The 21,044-nt window shown below is 39.0% G+C and overlaps 1 protein-coding gene across 1 annotated transcript in view; it reads left to right on the top strand.

Annotated features, from left to right (window-relative positions):
* LOC108658245 (uncharacterized) overlaps positions 1-21,044 on the top strand; it is a 38,134-nt gene that overhangs the window by 13,273 nt on the left and 3,817 nt on the right. Inside the window, 9 exon segments of the mRNA XM_089257307.1 lie at positions 13,416-14,892; positions 15,001-15,146; positions 15,255-15,396; positions 16,585-16,758; positions 16,893-17,194; positions 17,294-17,449; positions 17,509-17,670; positions 18,694-18,865; positions 18,948-19,707. Coding sequence (XP_089113433.1) covers positions 13,686-14,892; positions 15,001-15,146; positions 15,255-15,396; positions 16,585-16,758; positions 16,893-17,194; positions 17,294-17,449; positions 17,509-17,670; positions 18,694-18,865; positions 18,948-19,707 — 3,221 coding nt within the window. The 5' untranslated portion in view covers positions 13,416-13,685.

Below are 21,044 nucleotides of genomic sequence, written 5' to 3'. Positions count from 1 at the left end.
AGAATTTCAATTTAAAATATTTTTCGTGCTGCCTTAGCATATTTTTTTATTTGGAGCGGGGCGGAAACAGAGAGCTGCCTGTCTCTGTGCCCAGTTGGACCCAAGACGTAAAGAAGTTATCAGCGCTACGTTTATGGGCTCTTCTAGCAAGCGAGTGGCTGGGGAAGGGGAGAGGCGCTGGGGGAGGGTCGCGTAGGTAAATTGCGACTAATGAAAGCTGCGTGAAAGCAGCCAACGTCCCTGCCAGTGTCTCTTTGTTTATCTCTTTGTTTGTTTGCGTTTTTGTCACATTTTGATGAGTGCCGCGGCAGCAGCTGCCAATGGGAGCTCTGTATTTTTTTCATAGGGTTTATAACTGTGTTTGTGTGTATGTGTAATCATTATTGTTACGCGCATTTGAGGCACTTTCGCTAGACAGCAGCGCTAAGAGCTCCCACTACCCCCAGCCCACCTTCGTGGCGCCTGCTCCATTCATAGCTGCGTGCTTAAAAGAGCATTGCCCGTCGGCATTATGTTCTGTGTCAGCGCAGAGGGGCTGACTGTGGCGTGGGGAGGCGTGGCGCAGGCAGCAGCCGAGGGGCAGCTGTAAATGGTGTCGGCATTGCACGTTGTTTTGTGGATTATCAGGCATGAGGGGTTGACGGGGGTGCTGGGAGGGACATGAGGAATGGGCCTGGCGCCTGCCGCTATGTTGGCCATGTTGACTATGTCATTTGCTAATTTAGCACAAGCCGTCGCTTTGGACTACTTACAAGTTGCCCCCACAGTGGAGCGAGCTGCATTCGCATTCGCATTCGCATTCGCATTTAGCCAGAAAGGTCAACACAATGTAGTTAACAGCCGCATCGACATCATCAAAGCAAACGAACATTAATTAAGTAGCTCGGCTCAGTTCAGCTCAGCTAAAATTGATGACAAACAATATGCAGAGGAAATTGTTTATTCGCTAATGAAAACTATGCCAGGCAATCGATTAGAGCAGCCAAGACTTCGCCTGAGATATACGCCCATTAAATTTCTAATGCGAAAAGAGAAATCCTAAATCATATTGATAAACGTACTCTTTTATTGCGTGAGGAAAAAAAGAGAAGCAAATTTAATATATAATATATCTACTCTGGAATTTATTGATATCATTTATCATTTTCGTATTACGATTTCTGTTTAGCCTCCAAATACATTTGTCACTCGCATTCGCTGCATTTGAATGTGAAGAACTAGGGGTATTACCATTAAATATTAAATGTCTAGCTTTTGGAGTGAACACACTTTTGATGTGCCCTTCGCAGATTTGGGAAAATCTTTTGACTTTAAGAGTAAATAATAAAAAGCTATTGTTTGGCCATCAATATTTATATTGTTCAATAAAAATGTGTAATTTAAATGTGGATATGTAAATTCAGTATCGAATGTGAGCCATAAATAATCATTGTATTGGCATAATTTCATATTTTATGTAATGTATATCAGAAGATTAATATGTGATCAGCATTTCTCAGTACAGTTTCTGCATTCACGTGGAGTTAAGAGTCCACTTTGCGGAAGTACGTATATGCTCAAAAGTCAACTTAGTCTGCATATTCTAGTCACCTTATTTGACACAAACTTTCTCATACTCTAACTTCTGCATAAAATGTTGTAAGAAGGAAATATGCATATTTCATATAACTACTTCTTCATCGTAAGATTTCTTGAAATCGAATTTTTAATTAATTATTTAATTGCTTATTATTATTAATTAAGTCAAGATGAAGTTTTCCCATAATGACCTTATAATATATGTATAGTTAATATCCATTATCAAATAACAAATGCCAAATCAACTCTTATGGACAGCAAATATAATATATAAACACATGAATTTACATATTCTCATATACCTCAAAGACTCGCTCTAAAGAGAACTTTACTTATCCCAATTAGCGCATATAGTCCCATGAGAGAGAACTTTTTACATACATACTTAATTCTTCCTCGCAAAGCGATTACCTCATATGCTGTCCCCAGAGACAACTTTATTATGTAACAGCTTATTTAAAATATTCAAAATATCGAAATGTTTTGTTGAAATTCCCAACTCATAAGGATATTAAAAGGAAAAGAAAATACTTTGCCAAAGTTTGTGTAAATAAATAAATATAAAAAGAAGAGAAAAGAAACTTTGTCCCAGCATCTTCAGAGCTTATTTATTATAAAAATTTGATAAGACTTTGCATAGATGTCATTAGAATTAGGAGCAACAAACAAGTATTTGCCACAAAGCTAAGAAACGTAAATCCTATTGATTGAAATATTTCTTGCCTCATTGCAGCTTCAACTGATGTTATAAAGCTCAACTCGAGTTCTTGCTGCTAATGGACTGTGCTTCTACTTGGCTTCAGCCTGGCCTCAAACTGTTGTGGAATACGCTTTAAATGCTTCTTGGGCCACGGTACGTAAGCAGTTAATTAACAATGCTATTCAGGACGTATATGAATGCCAATTTATTCTATTACCACTGGCAAGGCGAGCTCATTAGCCGAGAATGCTGGCGAACTTCGTCAATAAATGCTGAAGTGTTAAACATATCGATTATGATTTCACGCATTTTCAACAATTTCCGCAGCAAATGAGAAACGAGCCATAAAATTAACATAAAAAATAATTTGGAATCTTTTGCCCTAGAGTCGAGCTGAACTTTTTTATGGCTTGGTATATGCAAAAATAAAAAGATAAAAAAATAAAATTATGAAGCACACTCAGCGGAGCTGGCCATAGAAGCACGCCGTGAAAGGTTGCCCCACTTTGATTGTTTCAAATGGACATTGTGGCCATGTGACCAATTAGAGGAATTACTGTTGTGCAACGGCAGCTGGGTTAATGCTTAATTAAGCGTTTGTCTCCCTCGCCTAGGATAATGTTTGCAGCAATAATTCACTTAACTTTGTGTGCGCAATCTTTTTGCGGTTTCCATTTAGGTGGCCAGCATTGTGGCTCGTCAGCCGCCAGTGGCCTTAGGGAGACGTGCGCAGTGGCTGTGACTTTATCGAGCCTAATGGCCCGAAGGCTCCAAAGAGTGGAGAGTGGTGGCTGGTGGTGGTGAGTGAGTAGGCTGTGTGGGCTGTGGGCCTTACCTCGACAAAGACTAAAGCGCGCTCGTCACACACTTTGACACATTGTTAGTCAAACAAAAGATTTTGCATGCTAATTCGATTCCTCGCAGGCCGTACAAACAAAGTGGCTCAGACAGGCCTGGGGGAAAGGGTAACCGAATGGGTGGCGGCTGGCGGTTGCTGCCAATTTATACAGGCAAAAGAAAGAGAAATTTTCTTGGGGCCCCAATAATAAAATTGGCCGTGTCGATTTACAGAGTTGCCTTCGATGTTGATAAAGCAGTCGGGCCCGGCCCAGAGGCAAGTCAGGAAATCAAATCCCGAGCCGAAACCAAAGCCAAAGCGCCCGTCTCGCACCACTCGGGCAGCACCACATGGCAGCGCCTGCGTCCAGTGGCTGTGCCTGTAATTTTCGTTGTTTTAGGCCTTCCGTTCGTCGTCGCCTTTTTGCGGAAGTGTCATTTTTCAGCCAAGAAGGGTTTAGCTTTCGCTTTATGATGTGGTTCACGCCTGCCGCAAATCGCACCGCTCAGCCTCCCTCTCGCTCCACCTTCATCTTTATCCAACCGCCCTGAATTTATCTGTCTGCCGTTGGAGGATTTGTGCGCGTTTGTGTTAAATTTGAGGTCTAAGCGAGTTTACGCTTTAAATTTATTTATAATAATATTAATATTAAGGTCGTGGCTCCGTTCCAGCCTCTGATTCCGACTGGCTCTCCGCTCGGCTGGCTGCCTCCGTTTGGCAACCTAATTACGCGCAGATAGGCTCCTTTGAGTAAGGTTAATGGCACGCAGGACCTTCACTGATAGCAAGTGGAGGAGAAGTAAGCGCAAATCCAAAATAATGCGGCATACTTTTCGGGGCGGGGGCGCTGTGCAAGCGTTTGACTTGACATTTAATTTGATTATTTAAAGCCAGAGCAATTGGCATGTCGACTTCATGTAGTTCCACCGAAAGCCATTAGTCAGCGTCTGAAAGAGGTCGCAAAACTCTCGCTCAAGTGCTGCACATAAAATATGCGCAAAACTTTGTGCACAAACAAAATATTTGGTCAAGTTGGCAAAGTTTTTGGCTAAAAACCTTCGGATCGCCTTGGCCCCTCTCTTCCCCTCAAGCCGAAAAGTAAATGAAAAAGTATTAATATTTTCTGTTGCCAGCCGGCATTCGAATTATTTTTCCTCGGGGAGTGCGAACATTTAACATACACACGCATATGCACAAACACAAGCACAGGGAGAGGGATGGAGACAGCGCACAAACACAAAAGGACATCCAAAATTCGTACCCTTTCAGGAGCTAGCGAAATAAATATATAAAAAAGAAAGGACTTTGCTTATAAGCAAAAATATGTTTGCCGTGAATTCCGCGAAACGCTTTCGCCGCAATTTCGCAAAGTGCTGCGTGCAGATTAATTTAATTATCTGCCGGAAATTACTTAATTAAAAAAGGCTGCCAAAGATTTTTTTGATTAAATATTTGGAAGAAATGGAATGAGAGCAAGATTAGATTATTAAATGCATTTTATTATTCAATAAAATTAAATTACCTCAACTTGAAGCTCTTTTCCATACAATTTTTCAAATTTGGGCTAACTCGCTTCTGGGAACTATTTGGCATAGACTTTTGCTGTTTCCTTGTACTTTGCTAGGAGCCCTGCATGCTGTCATGTGTTTATTACCACGAAAAGTGTAAAACTAAAATGTAAACCCAGCGGCAACATGATATCCATTATCGTGCAGCCAGGGACCAAAGACCGAGAACCTAGCACCCTGGCACCCTGTCACCCGGGCACCCAGCCAGGGGGTCCTCGCTGTGACAGCTCGCCGAAATACAGCGTGAGAGAAAAAAAGCGATCTCAACACCAAAGCAAACACAGCTCAAAAACGAAAAAACGAAGAAGTGAAAGAGAAAAAGAAAAGTGCTCGGTGTGAATTTAATTTTGTGGCTTAAAATTGTTTGTGGTTTTTTTTTTTTTCATCATACCCTATATCCTATAATTGAGTTAAAGGGCGTATGTCTGGCTGGCTTAACTGCCGTAACATGTAATTAATGGGTCTTAAATATTATATTACAGTTATGTGCGTACCATATATTGCCATCTGCTCTTATAGAGATGCCTGCCCAGTTTCGTTATGGCAAGTCAGAGTGGAACTATTCCTAGTTTTGCTGATGTGTTCAGTTTGTACCTCCTCTACTTACAGACCTATAAATTACGTTGTTTACTCATTGAGGCTTGCTCAATAGTTGAACAAGGTTTTTGTAATTAATTTCTGCACCATTTTCATTTTGCTCTTACTCTTACGTGCTTTAGGATTTGATTAAGTTCGAATTTTTGTCTGGTTTATAGTAATAAAAATTGTAAATAAATAAATATTATATAAATTGGACAAAAATTATTAAAATATATTAAAATAAAACTATCTAAATATATTAAAATGTTTCATATTAACATATTTTATTTTCTTTATTGCTATTTTCATTTATGTATTTAACTAATTTATTATATATAATTTAATTAATTTTTTATAAATGTATATTTTACTCATTGATATCATTTTATTTAATATTTTTTAAGATATCTTGGCCTAATGTATAATAAAATACCAAATTTAAATTAAATATAATTTTCTCATAAATGATAGAACATTTAATTTTTCTTACAATGGCAACTTTTTATAAAAATAAATACAAAAATAACTTTTATTGAAAAAAAAAAAAAAAAAAAATTGTGTATAGTTATAGTTCTACATGGCTTTACCCAATACATTTATATGGAATATATATGGAAATGTTTAAAATCATGTTTTATTTGTTTGCCATTCGTATATGCGTTGCATTCGTATAAGCGCATGTGTAAAGAGAAACTAGTTAAACTTTTTAAAATTTTATGTTTTTTATAAAAAACTTTTTATGAACAATAGGCGAACAAAAGTGCATAGAAAGTAAAAACTTGCGATGTGTAAAATAGGTTATGTTTATTCAGATATATATACAAATACATAAATGTACATGTGTGTGTATATTTTCTGATGCTCATTCAACGCAAGGTATCTGCCAGTTGAGCCACTCATGCCGTAACTTAAATATTACCTTTTTTTGGCAACATGCTCGTCGCCGCAATATGTTTAATCAGCAGAGTAAACCAGGCAGGAGCTGACCAGGCACAGGCTCAGGCTCAGGCTCTGCCTCTATCTCTGGCTGAGGCTCGGCAACGCCTCCCACACACACACACACACACACACACGCACAAAGGAGGGAAAAAAAGCAAAAGGACCTTCGCTTTGGCGACTGGCCGCAAATGTCCGTCTCTGTGTCCTGCGAATAAAAGTTGTCCCTTTTATGCACATGCACAGAGACACGATGTATACGATGTACGATATTTATATGCTACGCTGTATATTTAATTTTAGTGCATCATAAAGTTGGCAAAGTCAATGACCAGTTAAGTCAACAGATGAACCAGCCACCCAGTTCCCGCCTGGGCGTGGCTGTTGCGCTGGGCGTGAGCACGAGCTGCGCCCATAAACTTCTGAATGTCCAGATTATCCACATTTGTGAGTTATTTGAATTTGCACATCGCTTGCAATTTAATAAAATATTTCAATGGGACCTGCGCCACTAAATGAAAGCCACAAAATCATAATAATTATAGTAATAATAATGACAAATCATAATACACCAGCCGCCGAGCACATCTCTAGGATGATGATATTATTGAAATGTGGCTGGCTGTCTGGCTGTCTGTCTGGTTGGCGTTAAGCGCTGCCCGCGGCCTCTGCCGCGTACCGAAAAGCATCCTCGAGAATTGTGCAACATTTTACACTCGACTGCGAGCAAAAAAATATATTTTCGTAAAATATTTTTATACCCGCACCAAGCGTATGCTATGGGGCATAATCGCAACTATTACCAGAGCTTTTCATTCCTCGCATCTGCCGTTTGGAATTTATGGCCACGGCAATCGAGGATGAGCACAGCTCGTGCCTACGAATTCAGTTTCTCTTCAGATTCCAAACAAATTGGATAGTTAGAACTGGTTTATATAATTGACAACGAGCCGAGCCTGACATGAAATCAAATTTCGGGCATCAGCTCAGCTTGATATTGAATCAAATTTCAGTTTTCCCAATGCAAAATAATAAATACAATTTCCAGTGTGAAATAATAAATAGCAAATTTTGCGGCTCTCATCATAACAATAAATTGCAAAAGTTTCTCTCAAATTTAAATCATATTTTAAGGCTTTGGTTTTTCATGGAACAGTTTCAATGCAGTTGGTTTTCAAGGAATTACGATTCAAGTTAACATACATTCGTTTCATTTGTTTTTACTATCAGTTGGTTTACTTTAAGGCTTAAGTTGGTTTTATGTTTTACATTCACTCAGCCATTCAGCTATCCAGCTATTCAGCAATTCACATCAATGAACTCGGATTTTGGTTCATAGCTTGAAAAGTTTACAATGATTCAAACAATTCAATTGTACAATTTCATTTACACGCTCGTTCGCCTCCAAGTAATGCACATCATAATTCATGTTTTCCCATATTTTGTACGCAATGCACCCCAAATTTAATCAGCAGCCAAACAAAGTTTTTCGTGGTAACAGCTGAAGGCCAGGCGCTGGTGCTTAACTAATTTTGGCTCTGCGGCTGAAGTGGCTATAGCATATACATGTGGTATATATGAATAAATATTTTAAATATACAGAATATACATGCTCGTTCGATATAAATATGAGCCAATTCAATTTGCTTTATTTGTCTTGTTTTTTTGTTTAATCTCACTCTTTATCTTTAAATATTTAAATTATTTTTTAAAAGCCAAAATATATAAATTACAATAAAATTTTACTTAATTTTTTCTTTATTTATTTTAGTGCTTCAAATCGATTACAAATAAAGTTTTACAGTCAAGCCATGTTAAGCTCTTTGCGTGCAGTAGTTAAATATTATTAAGTGGAACATGTTAGCCACTTTGTATAATTTAATAATTTAATAAATTCATATATTTGCTGGGTTTGTTAAAATGGAATCTGAATTTTGATGGGTTGAGATAAAAGCAATTTGTTACAATGTGTTTAACAGAAATATTGTTAATGGCTCTAACAGTAATTGAAATTGGGCAACGAGAGAGTTGAACAATGAAAAGCTTGCAAATTTCAGATCTGAATGATCCAATTGTTCTTTAAACTAACTACTTCTAGCTATTTACTGTTATATCATTTATTAAAACTCAAATAGTAGGCAGCTCTTCTCTTTTTATGACTTTCAGTATATAATTGAGAATCTGCCATAGCTCACTAAGATCTTTTTCGCAAAGTACTTTTTTTCCATAAGCAAAAGAAGCCGTAGGAATGCAAAAACGTATGTTAATAACCTGAGCTTAGTTTATATATGAATGTGTATACTTATAATATGCTATTAAGCATATATTATTATGATGTTAAGCCCTCGTTTCGTGGCTGTCAGATTAATGAATTTTAAATAGTTAAGATTTCGTCTCACGTTGCCATCTCTAGGCTGCGTGTAAGCAGCTTGCACAGGTATTTGGTAGTTATGGGGCGTTTGGCATTCCTTTATGTGTGCTCGCACACTTGCTGTGAAGGAAGTGTTTGGGCCAGAGTGGGATGTCTTTATGTATTGGTTGTAGCTGCTCCGGCAGCTGCTATTGCTACTGCAGCTGCTGCTGCTGCTGCTGCTGTTCCTGCCGTTGCTGCTGCTGCCGTAGCTGTTGTCGCTGTTCCTTCTGCTATTCTTGAATTTTATGCTTCCACAGGTAGTGGGCGGGATGGGCGTGGGCTGGTTTGCGGCTTCCTTGGCTGGATGGCTCGATTTAAGCTGGCTTCGTGCGGCGCCCTGGCGGGTGTAGCTCCCCGCTGTATGCTTAACGTGGGCGCTCGGGCACAATGCGTTTTGATTGATGTTGCCTGTTCGCTGGATGCTTCCTGTTTTGCTTCTCGCTTGCTTACAATCAATTTAAATGCGCCGTTGTGCATTGTAAAAAGTTCCTTTTTGCTCTTGTCGGCCAAATCGTTATGTGAGGCCACAAAAATGGAATAGTGGGACACACGAACACACTCACACATACACAGAGAAAGAGAGAGGGGGAAGCGCTCGAAATTGATGCTGTTTGCTTTGGTAGGTGTTGCACTTGCCACACAGCCCCAAATGCAACTTGATGCAGGTTTCCTTCTGTTTAGTTGTAGTTTCTGTTGTTGGTCTTGTTGTTGTTGTGTTGTGCTGAGCAAGCCAAATCATTTATCATCTTTATAGCCAGCTCTATGTGCACTGGGGCTAATCGAAGCCTGAATATCGGCTCTGGCTACAAAGGACAGATACAAGACTTTGTCCTTCCATAAATAACAGCAACACGAATCAATCAAGTCTCAAGACAGCCCAGCGGGAGGAGGCCGGGGAAGAAGAAGCAGAAGCAGCCGGGCATGATTGAAGCCAAGCATTATTCGGGTTCGCTTCAGATTTCAATTTGCAATTTCCTTTTTTGCGTGTCATTAAAATAAAAAGATATTATTGCTTGTTGCACTCGTCCAAATATATTCACATTTTTTGTTAAATAAAATAATAAATAAATAAAATGAAACATAAATTTATTATTTATTTATTATTTATTTAATTAAATGATTTCTTAAAAACTTTTTTCTGACAATTTAATAGAAATATTTTATATTGTTATAAATACTGTTATTAAATAATATTTGTTTGTTTTTTAATTATTTATTTATTTTATTTTGTCATTATCGAAATTAATAAAAGCTTTCACCTGGGTTTAAAAAACCAAAAACTCATTGATTTAGCGCTTTTAAATATTTAAGAAATTTTCCGAAATATAAAATTTTTAATAATAATATGTATGTCACATTTCTCAAAAATAATTGAAAGTATTAGTTAAATTTCATATTATTATTAATTTTTTTTTTTAACTTTTGTTTCTTAATAAAAGAATATATTATGAATGCGTAGTTTTCACAATTTTTTAATACTTACTTTAGGTAAATCAAATATGTATGTATATATTCACGCTCTCATATATACTATATGTAAAACATCTTTTTAAAATCCTTGTTTTAGTTGACATGTCCAAAGCTGTGTGAAACTTTTTGGGCTTGAATTTAAACATACATAAATTTAATAAACATTTTTATTCTTTGAATTTAGAAGAGGAATGCCTCTGCTCAACCATGAAGCCCTACTGTACATAAATATTCTTGAATTTGTATTCTTTTGCTCACAGACAGAAAACATAAAATATATTCTGAAGCATACAACCACAAATACATATATAAATATATATGTATATAGCAGTTGTCAATATGAAATCATATGTATTATTCATAATTGAAAAGTTTTCTGTAAATTATGTAAATTTCTTTTTAATACTTGAAGTATTTTTTAAGTGTATTTGAAATTGATTTGTGACCCACATTCATTGTTAAATTCTCTCAGTTTTTTGGTTTATGGTCTATCTTTTTTCTTTTTTTTTTTTTTTTTGGTAATTTCTATGAATGAGCACACAGAACTTTACCAACAAAAGTGCCAAACTGTCTGCAACAATCAGTTGGTCAATTTCTCAAAGTCAAAGCTCGCTCGAATAATGGCCTTAGTGCCCACCGCCCAGCGCCACGCCTACTTTTGGGTAGTGACTAAAAGTTGTTTGCTTGTTTGTTTGTGGCGTGCACTTTTAACTCGATTAACTATTTGCAAATATTCGAATTAAAGTCGTTTCTGTTATTTCCTTCTCCACTTCGTTCAGCTCGAGCTCTTCAAGCGATAATCAACTTCTCGCCTTCTAATTCCCAAGCGGCTATTGCGCAAATTGAATTGATGTGGCTCACTTGTCCGTTATCTTATTTTAGCCCAGTTAACTATGCGACGCACTCGAGCTATAAATAAATTCAACAAGTCGGAGTCCTTCTGGCTGTTGTGTGTGTGTGTGTGCCGTGATTGCCGATAAGTGATGATTGATTCCTCGTTGAGCACAGATGAATGAGTATCGTTTGCCAGCCGAATGAGCCGCCTCACATTGTTTGTTTAATTCAACGCCAGTTTATTAATTTAGCTACTTACAATCGGAAATTACTCAATGCTGAGCAAGAGAACAAGCGCGTAAGCTCCTAGAATCCCTTCCTTGTTGTTGTGTTTATTTTATGCCCGATGATAAATTTGTTTATTAATGTATTCAGTCTGCAAACGATGGCATAGTGATTCTGTCTGTAATTGAAACTGCGATTGGCTTTTTTGCTATAAGGACTTTTTCATCAATATGCTGCCTTAATTAATGCCACAGGAATAAAAAATTAAAATTGTGAGTGTGTTCCTCTCGGCAGCTTTCGCAACAATCAGAAAATATGGTATTTTAATGAGTTTATGCTGATTTGGTTTTTCATGCATTAGCGTTAATTAATATGTAGATATTCGTATTATATTCCTGAATTATATTTGATTTTGATATTCAATTTGAAAGAGAGAACGTTGACAAATGCATAAGCATATATTTTTTATTTATTTGTTGTCGTTTTTATTTTAATTTAATTTGAAATTTAATTCCCATAACTGAGTCTGTTCTTTAGTCAGCCTTTCTGACTTCTATTAATGTACACACACTGAAAAGAGAAATGCCTGAAGAAATTACTCTGATTTCCTACCCAACGATCGAATGAGAAACGAACGAGTGCGAAAAGAGAGTTCGGCCCTGGGAGAGTCGACAGTTGGCAGTCATATAAAAGCAAGTCTGCTGCACTGTGTCTTCAGTCGCTCCCCTCGTCTCTGGGTGGCCAGTCGGGCTGTGCTGTGCTGTCCACTTCACCTGTTCGTCTCGGTGGTAAATATTTAAATAGTTAAGTCTACTGGTATTAAATATTTTAAGCAGAACTGTAATGATATTTATTAAGCGTCATTATAAAATAATTATCCTTATTTTAACGGGGAAATTATCAATGAAATTAAATATTGAGTGTCGTCAAGCATAATTTCTCAAAAAGAAAATATATGTATATTTATTGTTCCTTATATTCCTAAATAAATATATAAATGTATATAATAATAATAAATGGTTCTACATTTGATAAATAATAAAAATAATTTAATAAAATAATAAAAATTTTTGTGTACACTTGGATTTATTATAAAATTAAGAATATATTGATTACCTTTGTTTTTTGTATTTTATTTTATTTTTTATTTAGTTAAAGTTGTTGCATATTTCATTATTTTGAGAGACTTTCTGTATATTTGTCTTTAAGCCATCATAAACTTGCTTATGAAATCTTATTTATTTCCTATTATTATAGAGAATACATTAATTCCAGCTCATCACACTCTGCTGTTGTCTTTCATCACTGTTTGTTTATTATAAATTCTTTTAAACAAAGCACCCAAAAGTATGCAAATGTTTGTTTTGTATTTGTTATCAATGCATATGATTATGCGATAGTTCGGTCGATTGCTCTTTATTAATTGTTTTCATTAAGATACCAAATTTGAATGGCGTTCAACACTTAAAAATAATAAAACAATGTTATTATATTTTCTTTTATAACATGTTGTATTCTGATACTGTTGCATTTATTTTATATTTTATTTGTTGTGAATTGTGGAGAATCTGTACATTAAATATGATTTTAAATATTGGCATAATTATTGCATCGTTTTAAATGAAATAAAAATATATTATATATATAACTTCTTGCTGAAAGCAAAGGGAAAAATGAATAAATATATAAATTTAAATTTCTCTAATTAAAATTTTTACTTACAACAAACAAAAACTTTGAGTTATCTGTCTTAATAAAATAATAAAATAATAAACAGTATATTAATAAAATTTTATTGATTAGAATTGCATTCAGCAAGATTTATATACTTGAGTGTATGCACATAAATTAATAAATATTGTACTTGTATATGTAAATAATAGCCCTTCAAATAGGCACTCACTGATTGAGCTGTTTTGCTGAACAACTTTGGGCTTTAGGTCTGGAAATAATAGTTCTTCCATGAAATGCACACGAGAGAGTGCTTGAATTTTGAAAAACCAATAACCGAAATGCTTTTAAGCTATCTAATTCAATGGGCTCTCAAACTGTGACCGCTACAGCAATTTGTCTCCCATTCGAGTTGAACTCGAATGCGCATTGCTCGCAGCCAAATGGCAAATTCACGCAATTAAACACCAAATTGAATTATGCATAGCAAATATGTGTGTATGTGTTTGTGTCTATGTGTGAGTGTGTGCGTGAAGTAAACAAATTGATTTTGATTTATTTATTTATTGATGCAATGTGTGCGCACGTTCTCAATTTTTGCAGTGCCAAAAACAGAAGCAGACCAACAACTGAAAAAAAAGGCGATTTCGTTGACCCAAAATGTCGGAGCTGAGCCCAACTGGACATAGTTGGTTGGCGCTGGCCTAGAAAATGTCAACGCCGTGAATCATGTGCTCTACGCATTGAGGTGGAGACACACACACATACAGATCGTTACACAACACAAAACAGAGCAGAGAACAGAGAGCAGAGCAAAACAAAACGGAACAGAACAAACACTATTACACTATACAACACGGTGCGAACTGTACAATGGTCATCCAGTGCACATGCGATTGCAATTGCAGTGATAGAGAGAACCGCAGCTCCTGTTTGCCACGCCTCACGCTGCGACTAAGTGCCACGCCCCTGGATGCTGGCAATGATATGGAGCATCGTTTGTCCTACTATCGCCGGCTATCGAATACCTCATCAGCGCTCTACGGCAGCTGTCCCCAATTGCTGCCCATTGGCCAAACGTGCCACAGCCACAGCCAGAATCAAAATCAGAGTCAGAGTCAGCTGCAGAATCTGAGTCGCAGCCTGGAGCAGCAGCAGCAGCAGGAGCAGGAGAGGGAGCGTGAGCTGAGGCCATACTCGAGTCTGGTGCGCACCAAGCACAGAAGCTCCGTGCTGTGCAACAAATGCGCTCTGTGACGAAGATACAACCTAAGCTGTGAGCATCCCGAGTCGCAACAACCGCAACTGCATCCACATCCGCAACAAGGCCGCAACAAACCAGCGCCAGCAAAAGAGACAGCCGCAGCTGCAGTCAGCGGCTCAGAGGCACGGCAGGAGACGGCTGCCACGCTCAGCACACCACGATATTTGTGTGCCGAGTGCCGATTTAACAACCAGCCGCTGGCCTGGTGGGTCTCATGTCCGCGTCTCTCCAATCTGCCCGCTGAACAGCCTCAAATGCCAACTCCAGCCATGCCGTCACAGCCAGCAACAGCTCAGTCACAAGCCCAGGCCCAGGCCCAGGGCCAGGCACAGGCACAAGCACAGTCCCAGGGCCAGGCCCAGACCCATCACTGCCATGCCCCGAATCCGGCCCGCTTTCCACTGCAGGCGGGCAGCGCCAAGCGGCATTGTGACAATTTTGGCAGTTATGCCACATTGCCCAACATCGAGCAGCAGCAGCAGCAGCAGCAGCAGCAGCAGCAGCAGCTCCATCATGCGCCCAGCTATGGGAATGTGGCCTGCAGTCGACATTGCGCGGCCTCTTCAATGCCGCCGCAACCGGAGCCACCGCCACCGGCGTCCAGTCTGCGCTGGTATGCGCCGGGCAGTGGCAATCCCAATGCCAATCTGACTCCCAATCCCAATCCCAATGCCTGTTGTTATGTTTACAATCCGACGCCCCACTACGCCCCCGAGCTCTGCGTTTGCGATAATTGGTATCACCAGCACCAGCAGCAGCACAGAGGCATCCCGCCGCCTCCTAAGCCACTTATGCCCAATGGCGGCTGCTACTTGGGTGAGTAATGAGCCTGCCCTGCAGCCGACTGCAATCCACTGCAGTCCGCTGCAGTCCGCTGTGCGCGCTGTTTTCTATTTAATCAACTTTCAATTGTCCATGCCGCAGGCTTTGACACTGCCCACCATCCCAGCCACATCACCGACGAGGAGGACTCGGCGTTTCCTGCACTCGCCGATCGTGAGTTCCATTTGCTGCATCGCAACATCCCAGCGCTGCGTCGCACGGGTGTGGACACAACACGCATACGACAGGTAAGCCGGCCCGGACAGCCAGCACGTCCAATTACAGCTCTAACTGCCTGTCAAAGCGAATAACTCTTGACTGACTGCATTTGCTCTGCACCACATTCACCACCGCAGTACTTCTACCCGGACGGCGGCTGGGGCTGGATCATCTGTGGCGTCTCCTTTCTGGTGCACATTCTCACCACGGGCCTCCAGCTCAGCTACGGCCTGTTGCTGTTCTACGCCGTGCAGCATTTGCACAACACAGGTGGCATAGGTAAGTCGAGTCAAACACGTACTATTATTGATATTATTCTTGTTTAAATTATATGTACTTATATTTTTATCAACTTTATTCTCTGCTTATCTATTGAGCATTTACTTTTTTACGTGTTAAATACTTTTTATATTTCATTATTAAGCAACTACTTTGGTATATTTTTGAGTGGTCTTACAATTTTATGTTTTAAATCTCTGATTTTAAATAACTAAATAAATCAATTTTTAGTAATATATATTTTTATTGTTATATTGATACCATTTATTAAGCTCTCTTTTAGCCACTTGAGTAAACTTGATTATACTTCTCATACATTTCTCTTCATTTAAATTCCAAAGGGAGTTTTCCTTTCCCTCATCGTTTTTGGCTAATGAAGTTGAGTTTGTCGAAACTTCAAGCCAAAATTTATTCAAAACTTTGTATTCACAACTCCAGCAACCTGAAACAATACCTTTTGATATTGACCTCAATTTACTTGTGATTCGCAATTGACGATGAAGTTAGTCCAGTTTCAACTTACTCTAGTCTTGTTTTCAAATCATTGTCTTGCTTGCAGACCTAATATAAACAATTAAATTCACGATTGAAGAGCTTGCTCTACTTTTTTTAGGAACAAAAAGATGTTTCTTAGCAAACTTTTAATTTGATTGATTCCTTTGAGACAGCTCATCCAGCTTTGATTCCAACAGAAAACAATATGCCTAATGAAATATCAAATTTGTGAGCTGAGATGAGCTTGATATAGAAACAAACAAAAATAATTAATTTAATTTATATATGGTCAATAAATTTCTTACTAAATCTCTACAATTTTTATGACCTCTTTCATAATATTTAAAAATAATACTTATAATAATAATAATAATAATATTAGTAATAAAATGAAAAAACAAATTTTTATAAAATGATTATAAAATATAATATATAAATATTGTTTTTATTATTTGAATATACATATATCTAATTGATCCATCAATATATTCACCCTAACATAAAAGTAAACTGAATTTAATCTCAAATTGAAATTTTAAACCGTAACAGAGATCCAGAATTATTTATTAAAATTTTGTTGTTGTGCCGCATAAGCTCAAATAATTAATTAGCCTCTGTGAATTTTTATGTCTTCTGTTTCATTTATTTATACACCCAAGAAACAAAAAAAATCATTATGAAATTCCTTTGCAGAGCTCTTGGGCGCTCTGAGCTGGTCCATCTCGATGCTGGCCATACCGTTTGTGGTCTCTCTGTGCCGGAAACGCTCCATACGTCTGCTCTCGATTGTGGGAGGCCTTGTGATGCCGCTGGGCATTCTGTTCACATCATTTGCCACGGAATTCGGTCAGGTTGTTTTTAGCTATGGTGCGTATATAGAGTCCATAAGTTATATAAATTTGTATGTCAGCGAGGGGGCAGAGCGGGGAGAGTGGGATCGGGGGGAATATACTTAAGCTGTATGCCGGATGTGCTGCTCACCATTTGGGTTTGCTTGGCAGGCATCGTCTTTGGCATCGGCGTTTCCATGGTGCGTGAAGCCTCCACCGTGATGCTGGGCAATTACTTTAAGCGTCGCCGGCAATTCGTCGAAATGGTGGCCATGTCCGGCGAGGGCGTTGGCATCGCTTTGTTCTCCGTCATCCTGAAGGAGGGCGTGGGCAAGGCCGGCTGGCGCCTGGGACTGCAAATCGTTGCCGCACTCACGGCGCTCAGCTTTTTCATGGGCCTCATGTATCGACCGGCTTCCCTATACCATCCGCAACGCCGTGCCATTCAACATCTCAAAAATCAACGCAAAAAGGTGAGTAAAAATAAAAAAAAAAGAAAGTGAGACAGAAAGAGAGAGAGAGAGAGAGAGAGGGAGGGCCCTATTGTTGTTGACTGTGACTCTTGTGTTTAGCTGCGCGAGAAGAAGCCCAAACTGACGCAGGAAGTGGAGTCACCCACCAAATACTTATTCCTGGACATATCATCACTGAAGTCGGGCACAGTTAAGATCCTATTGATGACTTCCAGTGTGGCTGCCTTTGGCATCTATACGCCCATGTTCCTGATGGTGAGTGCAAATTCAATTTCGTCTAACGTCAATTTTACAGCATTCCAATCGTCCACTAGGCCCTCAATGCTGCCAAGGAGGGCTCCGATGTGCAGGAGCTGGTGCTGCTGCAAACCTTTCTGGGCATCTCCATGGCTCTAGGCGTTGTGCTGGCCGGCGCTCTGCTGCGTCGCTGCTTTGTCATACGACAATTTGTGATCAATACCAAAATTGTTGCGCAGGTAAGTCATGAAGAGTTTTTCATTCAGATATTCTTGATATGGATGTGCCTCGGTAAGGAGTGGAATAGCTTTGTGCTTGTGAATGGCTACAGTTTTGGCCATATTAGTTATTTATATATTGAACGAGCTGTTGTTGAAGTGCTTGATTGATTGAGTGTGGGAGCTATAAAGCGAGTTCCGATTGATTCAATTATTGAATGATTGGTGATGACTATTTATATATATGTATGTATATGTATTTATACATATTACCTAATTCATTAACATCAGCTAAATCGAATATATATGAAACAGATTCCTTATTAATAATACAGATTAACAAGTTTATTTGGATTGGGAGATTAATAGACTACTCAAGACATTTAAAGTCAACTTGACATTGCCATGATTAACTGTAGGCGAAACATAGTTCCTGTATGCTAAACAATAATTTCCCTAGCTTGATTGATTGACCGACAGCTAATAAAACTTTTTGTATGCTATCAAATGGACAGAAGTGTTTATTTAGCTTGATTGATTGATTGACAGGCAGCGAAACATATTTGCTATATGAAGTCATACAGACAAATAGTGCTTATTTCGCTTGATTGATTGACTGACTGACTGATACTGACACATTAGGCAGATGTATAGATTATCTAAATGAAAAATTTGCTGGAAAGCTTCCATCAAGTGTTCAATTGATTGATTATTGAAATTGAAATAAAACCTTTTTTTCATCTGCTGAAGATTAATAATTTTTTATATAAATTCCCCTATATTAATTTTTCATCTTCAAACCTACTTAATGACTACACAACTATAAATTGGTGCTCAACCAAACCACGAGTTCGTGGCCAACTAATTGTCATATTAAAATATAAATTATTAAAATTTTATAATCCGCAAATTCGCTAATGTGCCGGGCAATGCGGGAGAGATGAAATATTTATTAGCGTACACAAAGCTGGTGGGCATCCAATCTAGATGCCCACATCAGAGTTGAAAATTGAATTAAACTCAACTCTTTCGTTCTATTTGCAGCTGTTTATATCCATTGTGGCGCTGGCCATACTATTCCTATCCTTTGTCATGGGCTACAAAGGACTCTGCATACTCAGCTGGCTGTACGGCATCGGGCTGGGCGGCTTTCAGTACTCGCTGAAGATTTTGGCACTGGAGCGCATCAAGCTGAAGCACTTCTCAAAGGCCTGGGGTAGGTGTTGTCACCCTTGTCACCCTTGTCCACCCCCAGTTCTCAATAGGAGCTAATGTCTCGCTTAACTTCTGCTTTGCAGGCTTCATACGGGGCGTCGAGTCGGTGCCCGTGCTGATTAGTGTGCCCCTCACCTCGTTTCTCAATGACTATTCGCTGAAGTATGGACGAGCCGGCTATTATATATGCTCTGCGGCGGCTGCTATCTCGGGCATCATCATCTTCTTCATTAGCGAGTCGCAGGACCAGCAGCACCAGCAGCAGCAGCATCAGCAGCGCGGCCATCTCAATGGGCATCTGCCGACGCCGATGCTGATGCGGCACTCCTCGGCGCGCCACCATCGGCCGAACCTGCATTTGGATTACGGCTATGGCGAATATCCCGCTCCCGATTTGCTCAGCCGTAGCTGCATTAGTTTGAATCAAATGGAGCCTTATCTGGGGGCCAGCAATCCCCACTATTGCCAACGTCACATGCTGCAGCAGCCGCTTGCCACGCCCACGCCCACGCCACATCATCATCATCTGCCTGTCCAGCATATGCATTCGCATTCGCATTTACATCAGCATCCCCATCTGCATCCGCATCCGCACCCACACCAGCATCCACAGCCGCATTCACATCCGCATCCGCATCCGCATCCCCAGCAGCTGGCCTGCCACAATCTGGACATGCAGCCGGCCCGCCTGCCCTATCAGCTGGGCCAGGGCAGCATCGGCGCCAAGATGGGCAAGCGACTGCAGCGCAGCCTCTCCTTCATCCAGCAGCACAACTGCTGCGACGGCCAGATGTACTGCAGCTGGCACAGCACCTACGAGCTCGGCTGCCGCAAGTCGCCCAAGTAAGTAAGATCGATGCACTTGATAACCGCCGAGCAAGAGCTGCTTGTACTTAATTAGTGTTTACGGCTAAAAGCTGGCTCTGCTAAACCCAGTATTAGTGCTAAATTAGATAAGCCAATCAAGCTATTTTACAGTGGGACTCCAATCAAAGTTGTGCAGTCAGATAATTTGATTCATTTCTTGTATTTAATTTGAGAATAAACCTATTAAAGCTAACCGCCATCTATATTAGCAGAATATCTTGGCTAGATTCGACTACCCAACCTCTACTTGCTGTTCCCATACCTCAGACAGATTTTTGAGAGTTCATTAGTAAAGCATGAGTTTGACAGCATCTAGCTTCATTGAAAGCAAACCTTTTTTTTCTTTTTGTTTCCTCCATCAATTTACAGCATGAAACGTAAAAAAAGGAACGTCCATCCTTCACTTGCGGGCATCTGGATGTTGCTTGCTTACAAATTGCAGCGGAGTTATCCTTACTGTTTAATTTGTGTGCTTATCAGAACTGGAATGAGTTAATTAGCTGGTCAGTCAGTCAGTTAATTAGTGAACCGCGCTGGCGTCAATCAGTCAGTAAATCAATCAACCAGTTGGGCAATCAATTAGTCAGTAAACCATTTAGTCAATTTGACGAATTATCACTTTGCGTGTTAGTCAATCAGACAAACAGCGAGTAAGCGAATGAGTCAATCAGTGAATGAAGCGGGCAACAATCATACAATATATATCAGTTAGTAATTAAAGTCTAGGGTCAATAAAAGAAACTCAATCATGACATCTATAATCAGATATATAATCAGTTAAGCTAACAAAAATTAATGTCACTCAGTCAATAAATCAATTATTAATTCAATTAACATTTTTAAGGCATAGTCAATCAATCTTTGATTGAACACACCGTTTCAAAAGTTACTTAATTATACTTTCAATCAGTCAATCATCTATTTGCAAGTCAATTTAAGTCCAATGACCATCAATCATTAGTTCAATCAAAAGCTTACTTAAATATTCATCATTCAACTAGGCTATAAGAAAATCAATGCTATGAAGTCAATCAATCCATCATTAACTTAAATCGAAAAGTCAGTCAGGCAGTAAAACAATACTAACCAAAGTTCTTACACAAAAGCTCACCCAAATAGACTGTCAGTCAATCATTGATACGTAATATAATGACATAAATCCACAAGAATATTTATTACTTTATATTTGTATGTAAATGTAATATTTCTTGAGCGAGAATTTCCCACATAATCAATTGAATGGCTAAATGAACTTTTGATAATAATACTCGAATATTTGAATTATTATTGGCATGAATGCATCTGTACGTCAT

The sequence above is a fragment of the Drosophila navojoa genome, chromosome 3, assembly GCF_054131105.1.
Source record: "Drosophila navojoa isolate 15081-1374.11 chromosome 3, UAZ_NAV_1.0, whole genome shotgun sequence".
Classification (NCBI taxonomy): domain Eukaryota; kingdom Metazoa; phylum Arthropoda; class Insecta; order Diptera; family Drosophilidae; genus Drosophila; species Drosophila navojoa.
This window is presented reverse-complemented; position numbering and strand designations above follow the sequence as displayed.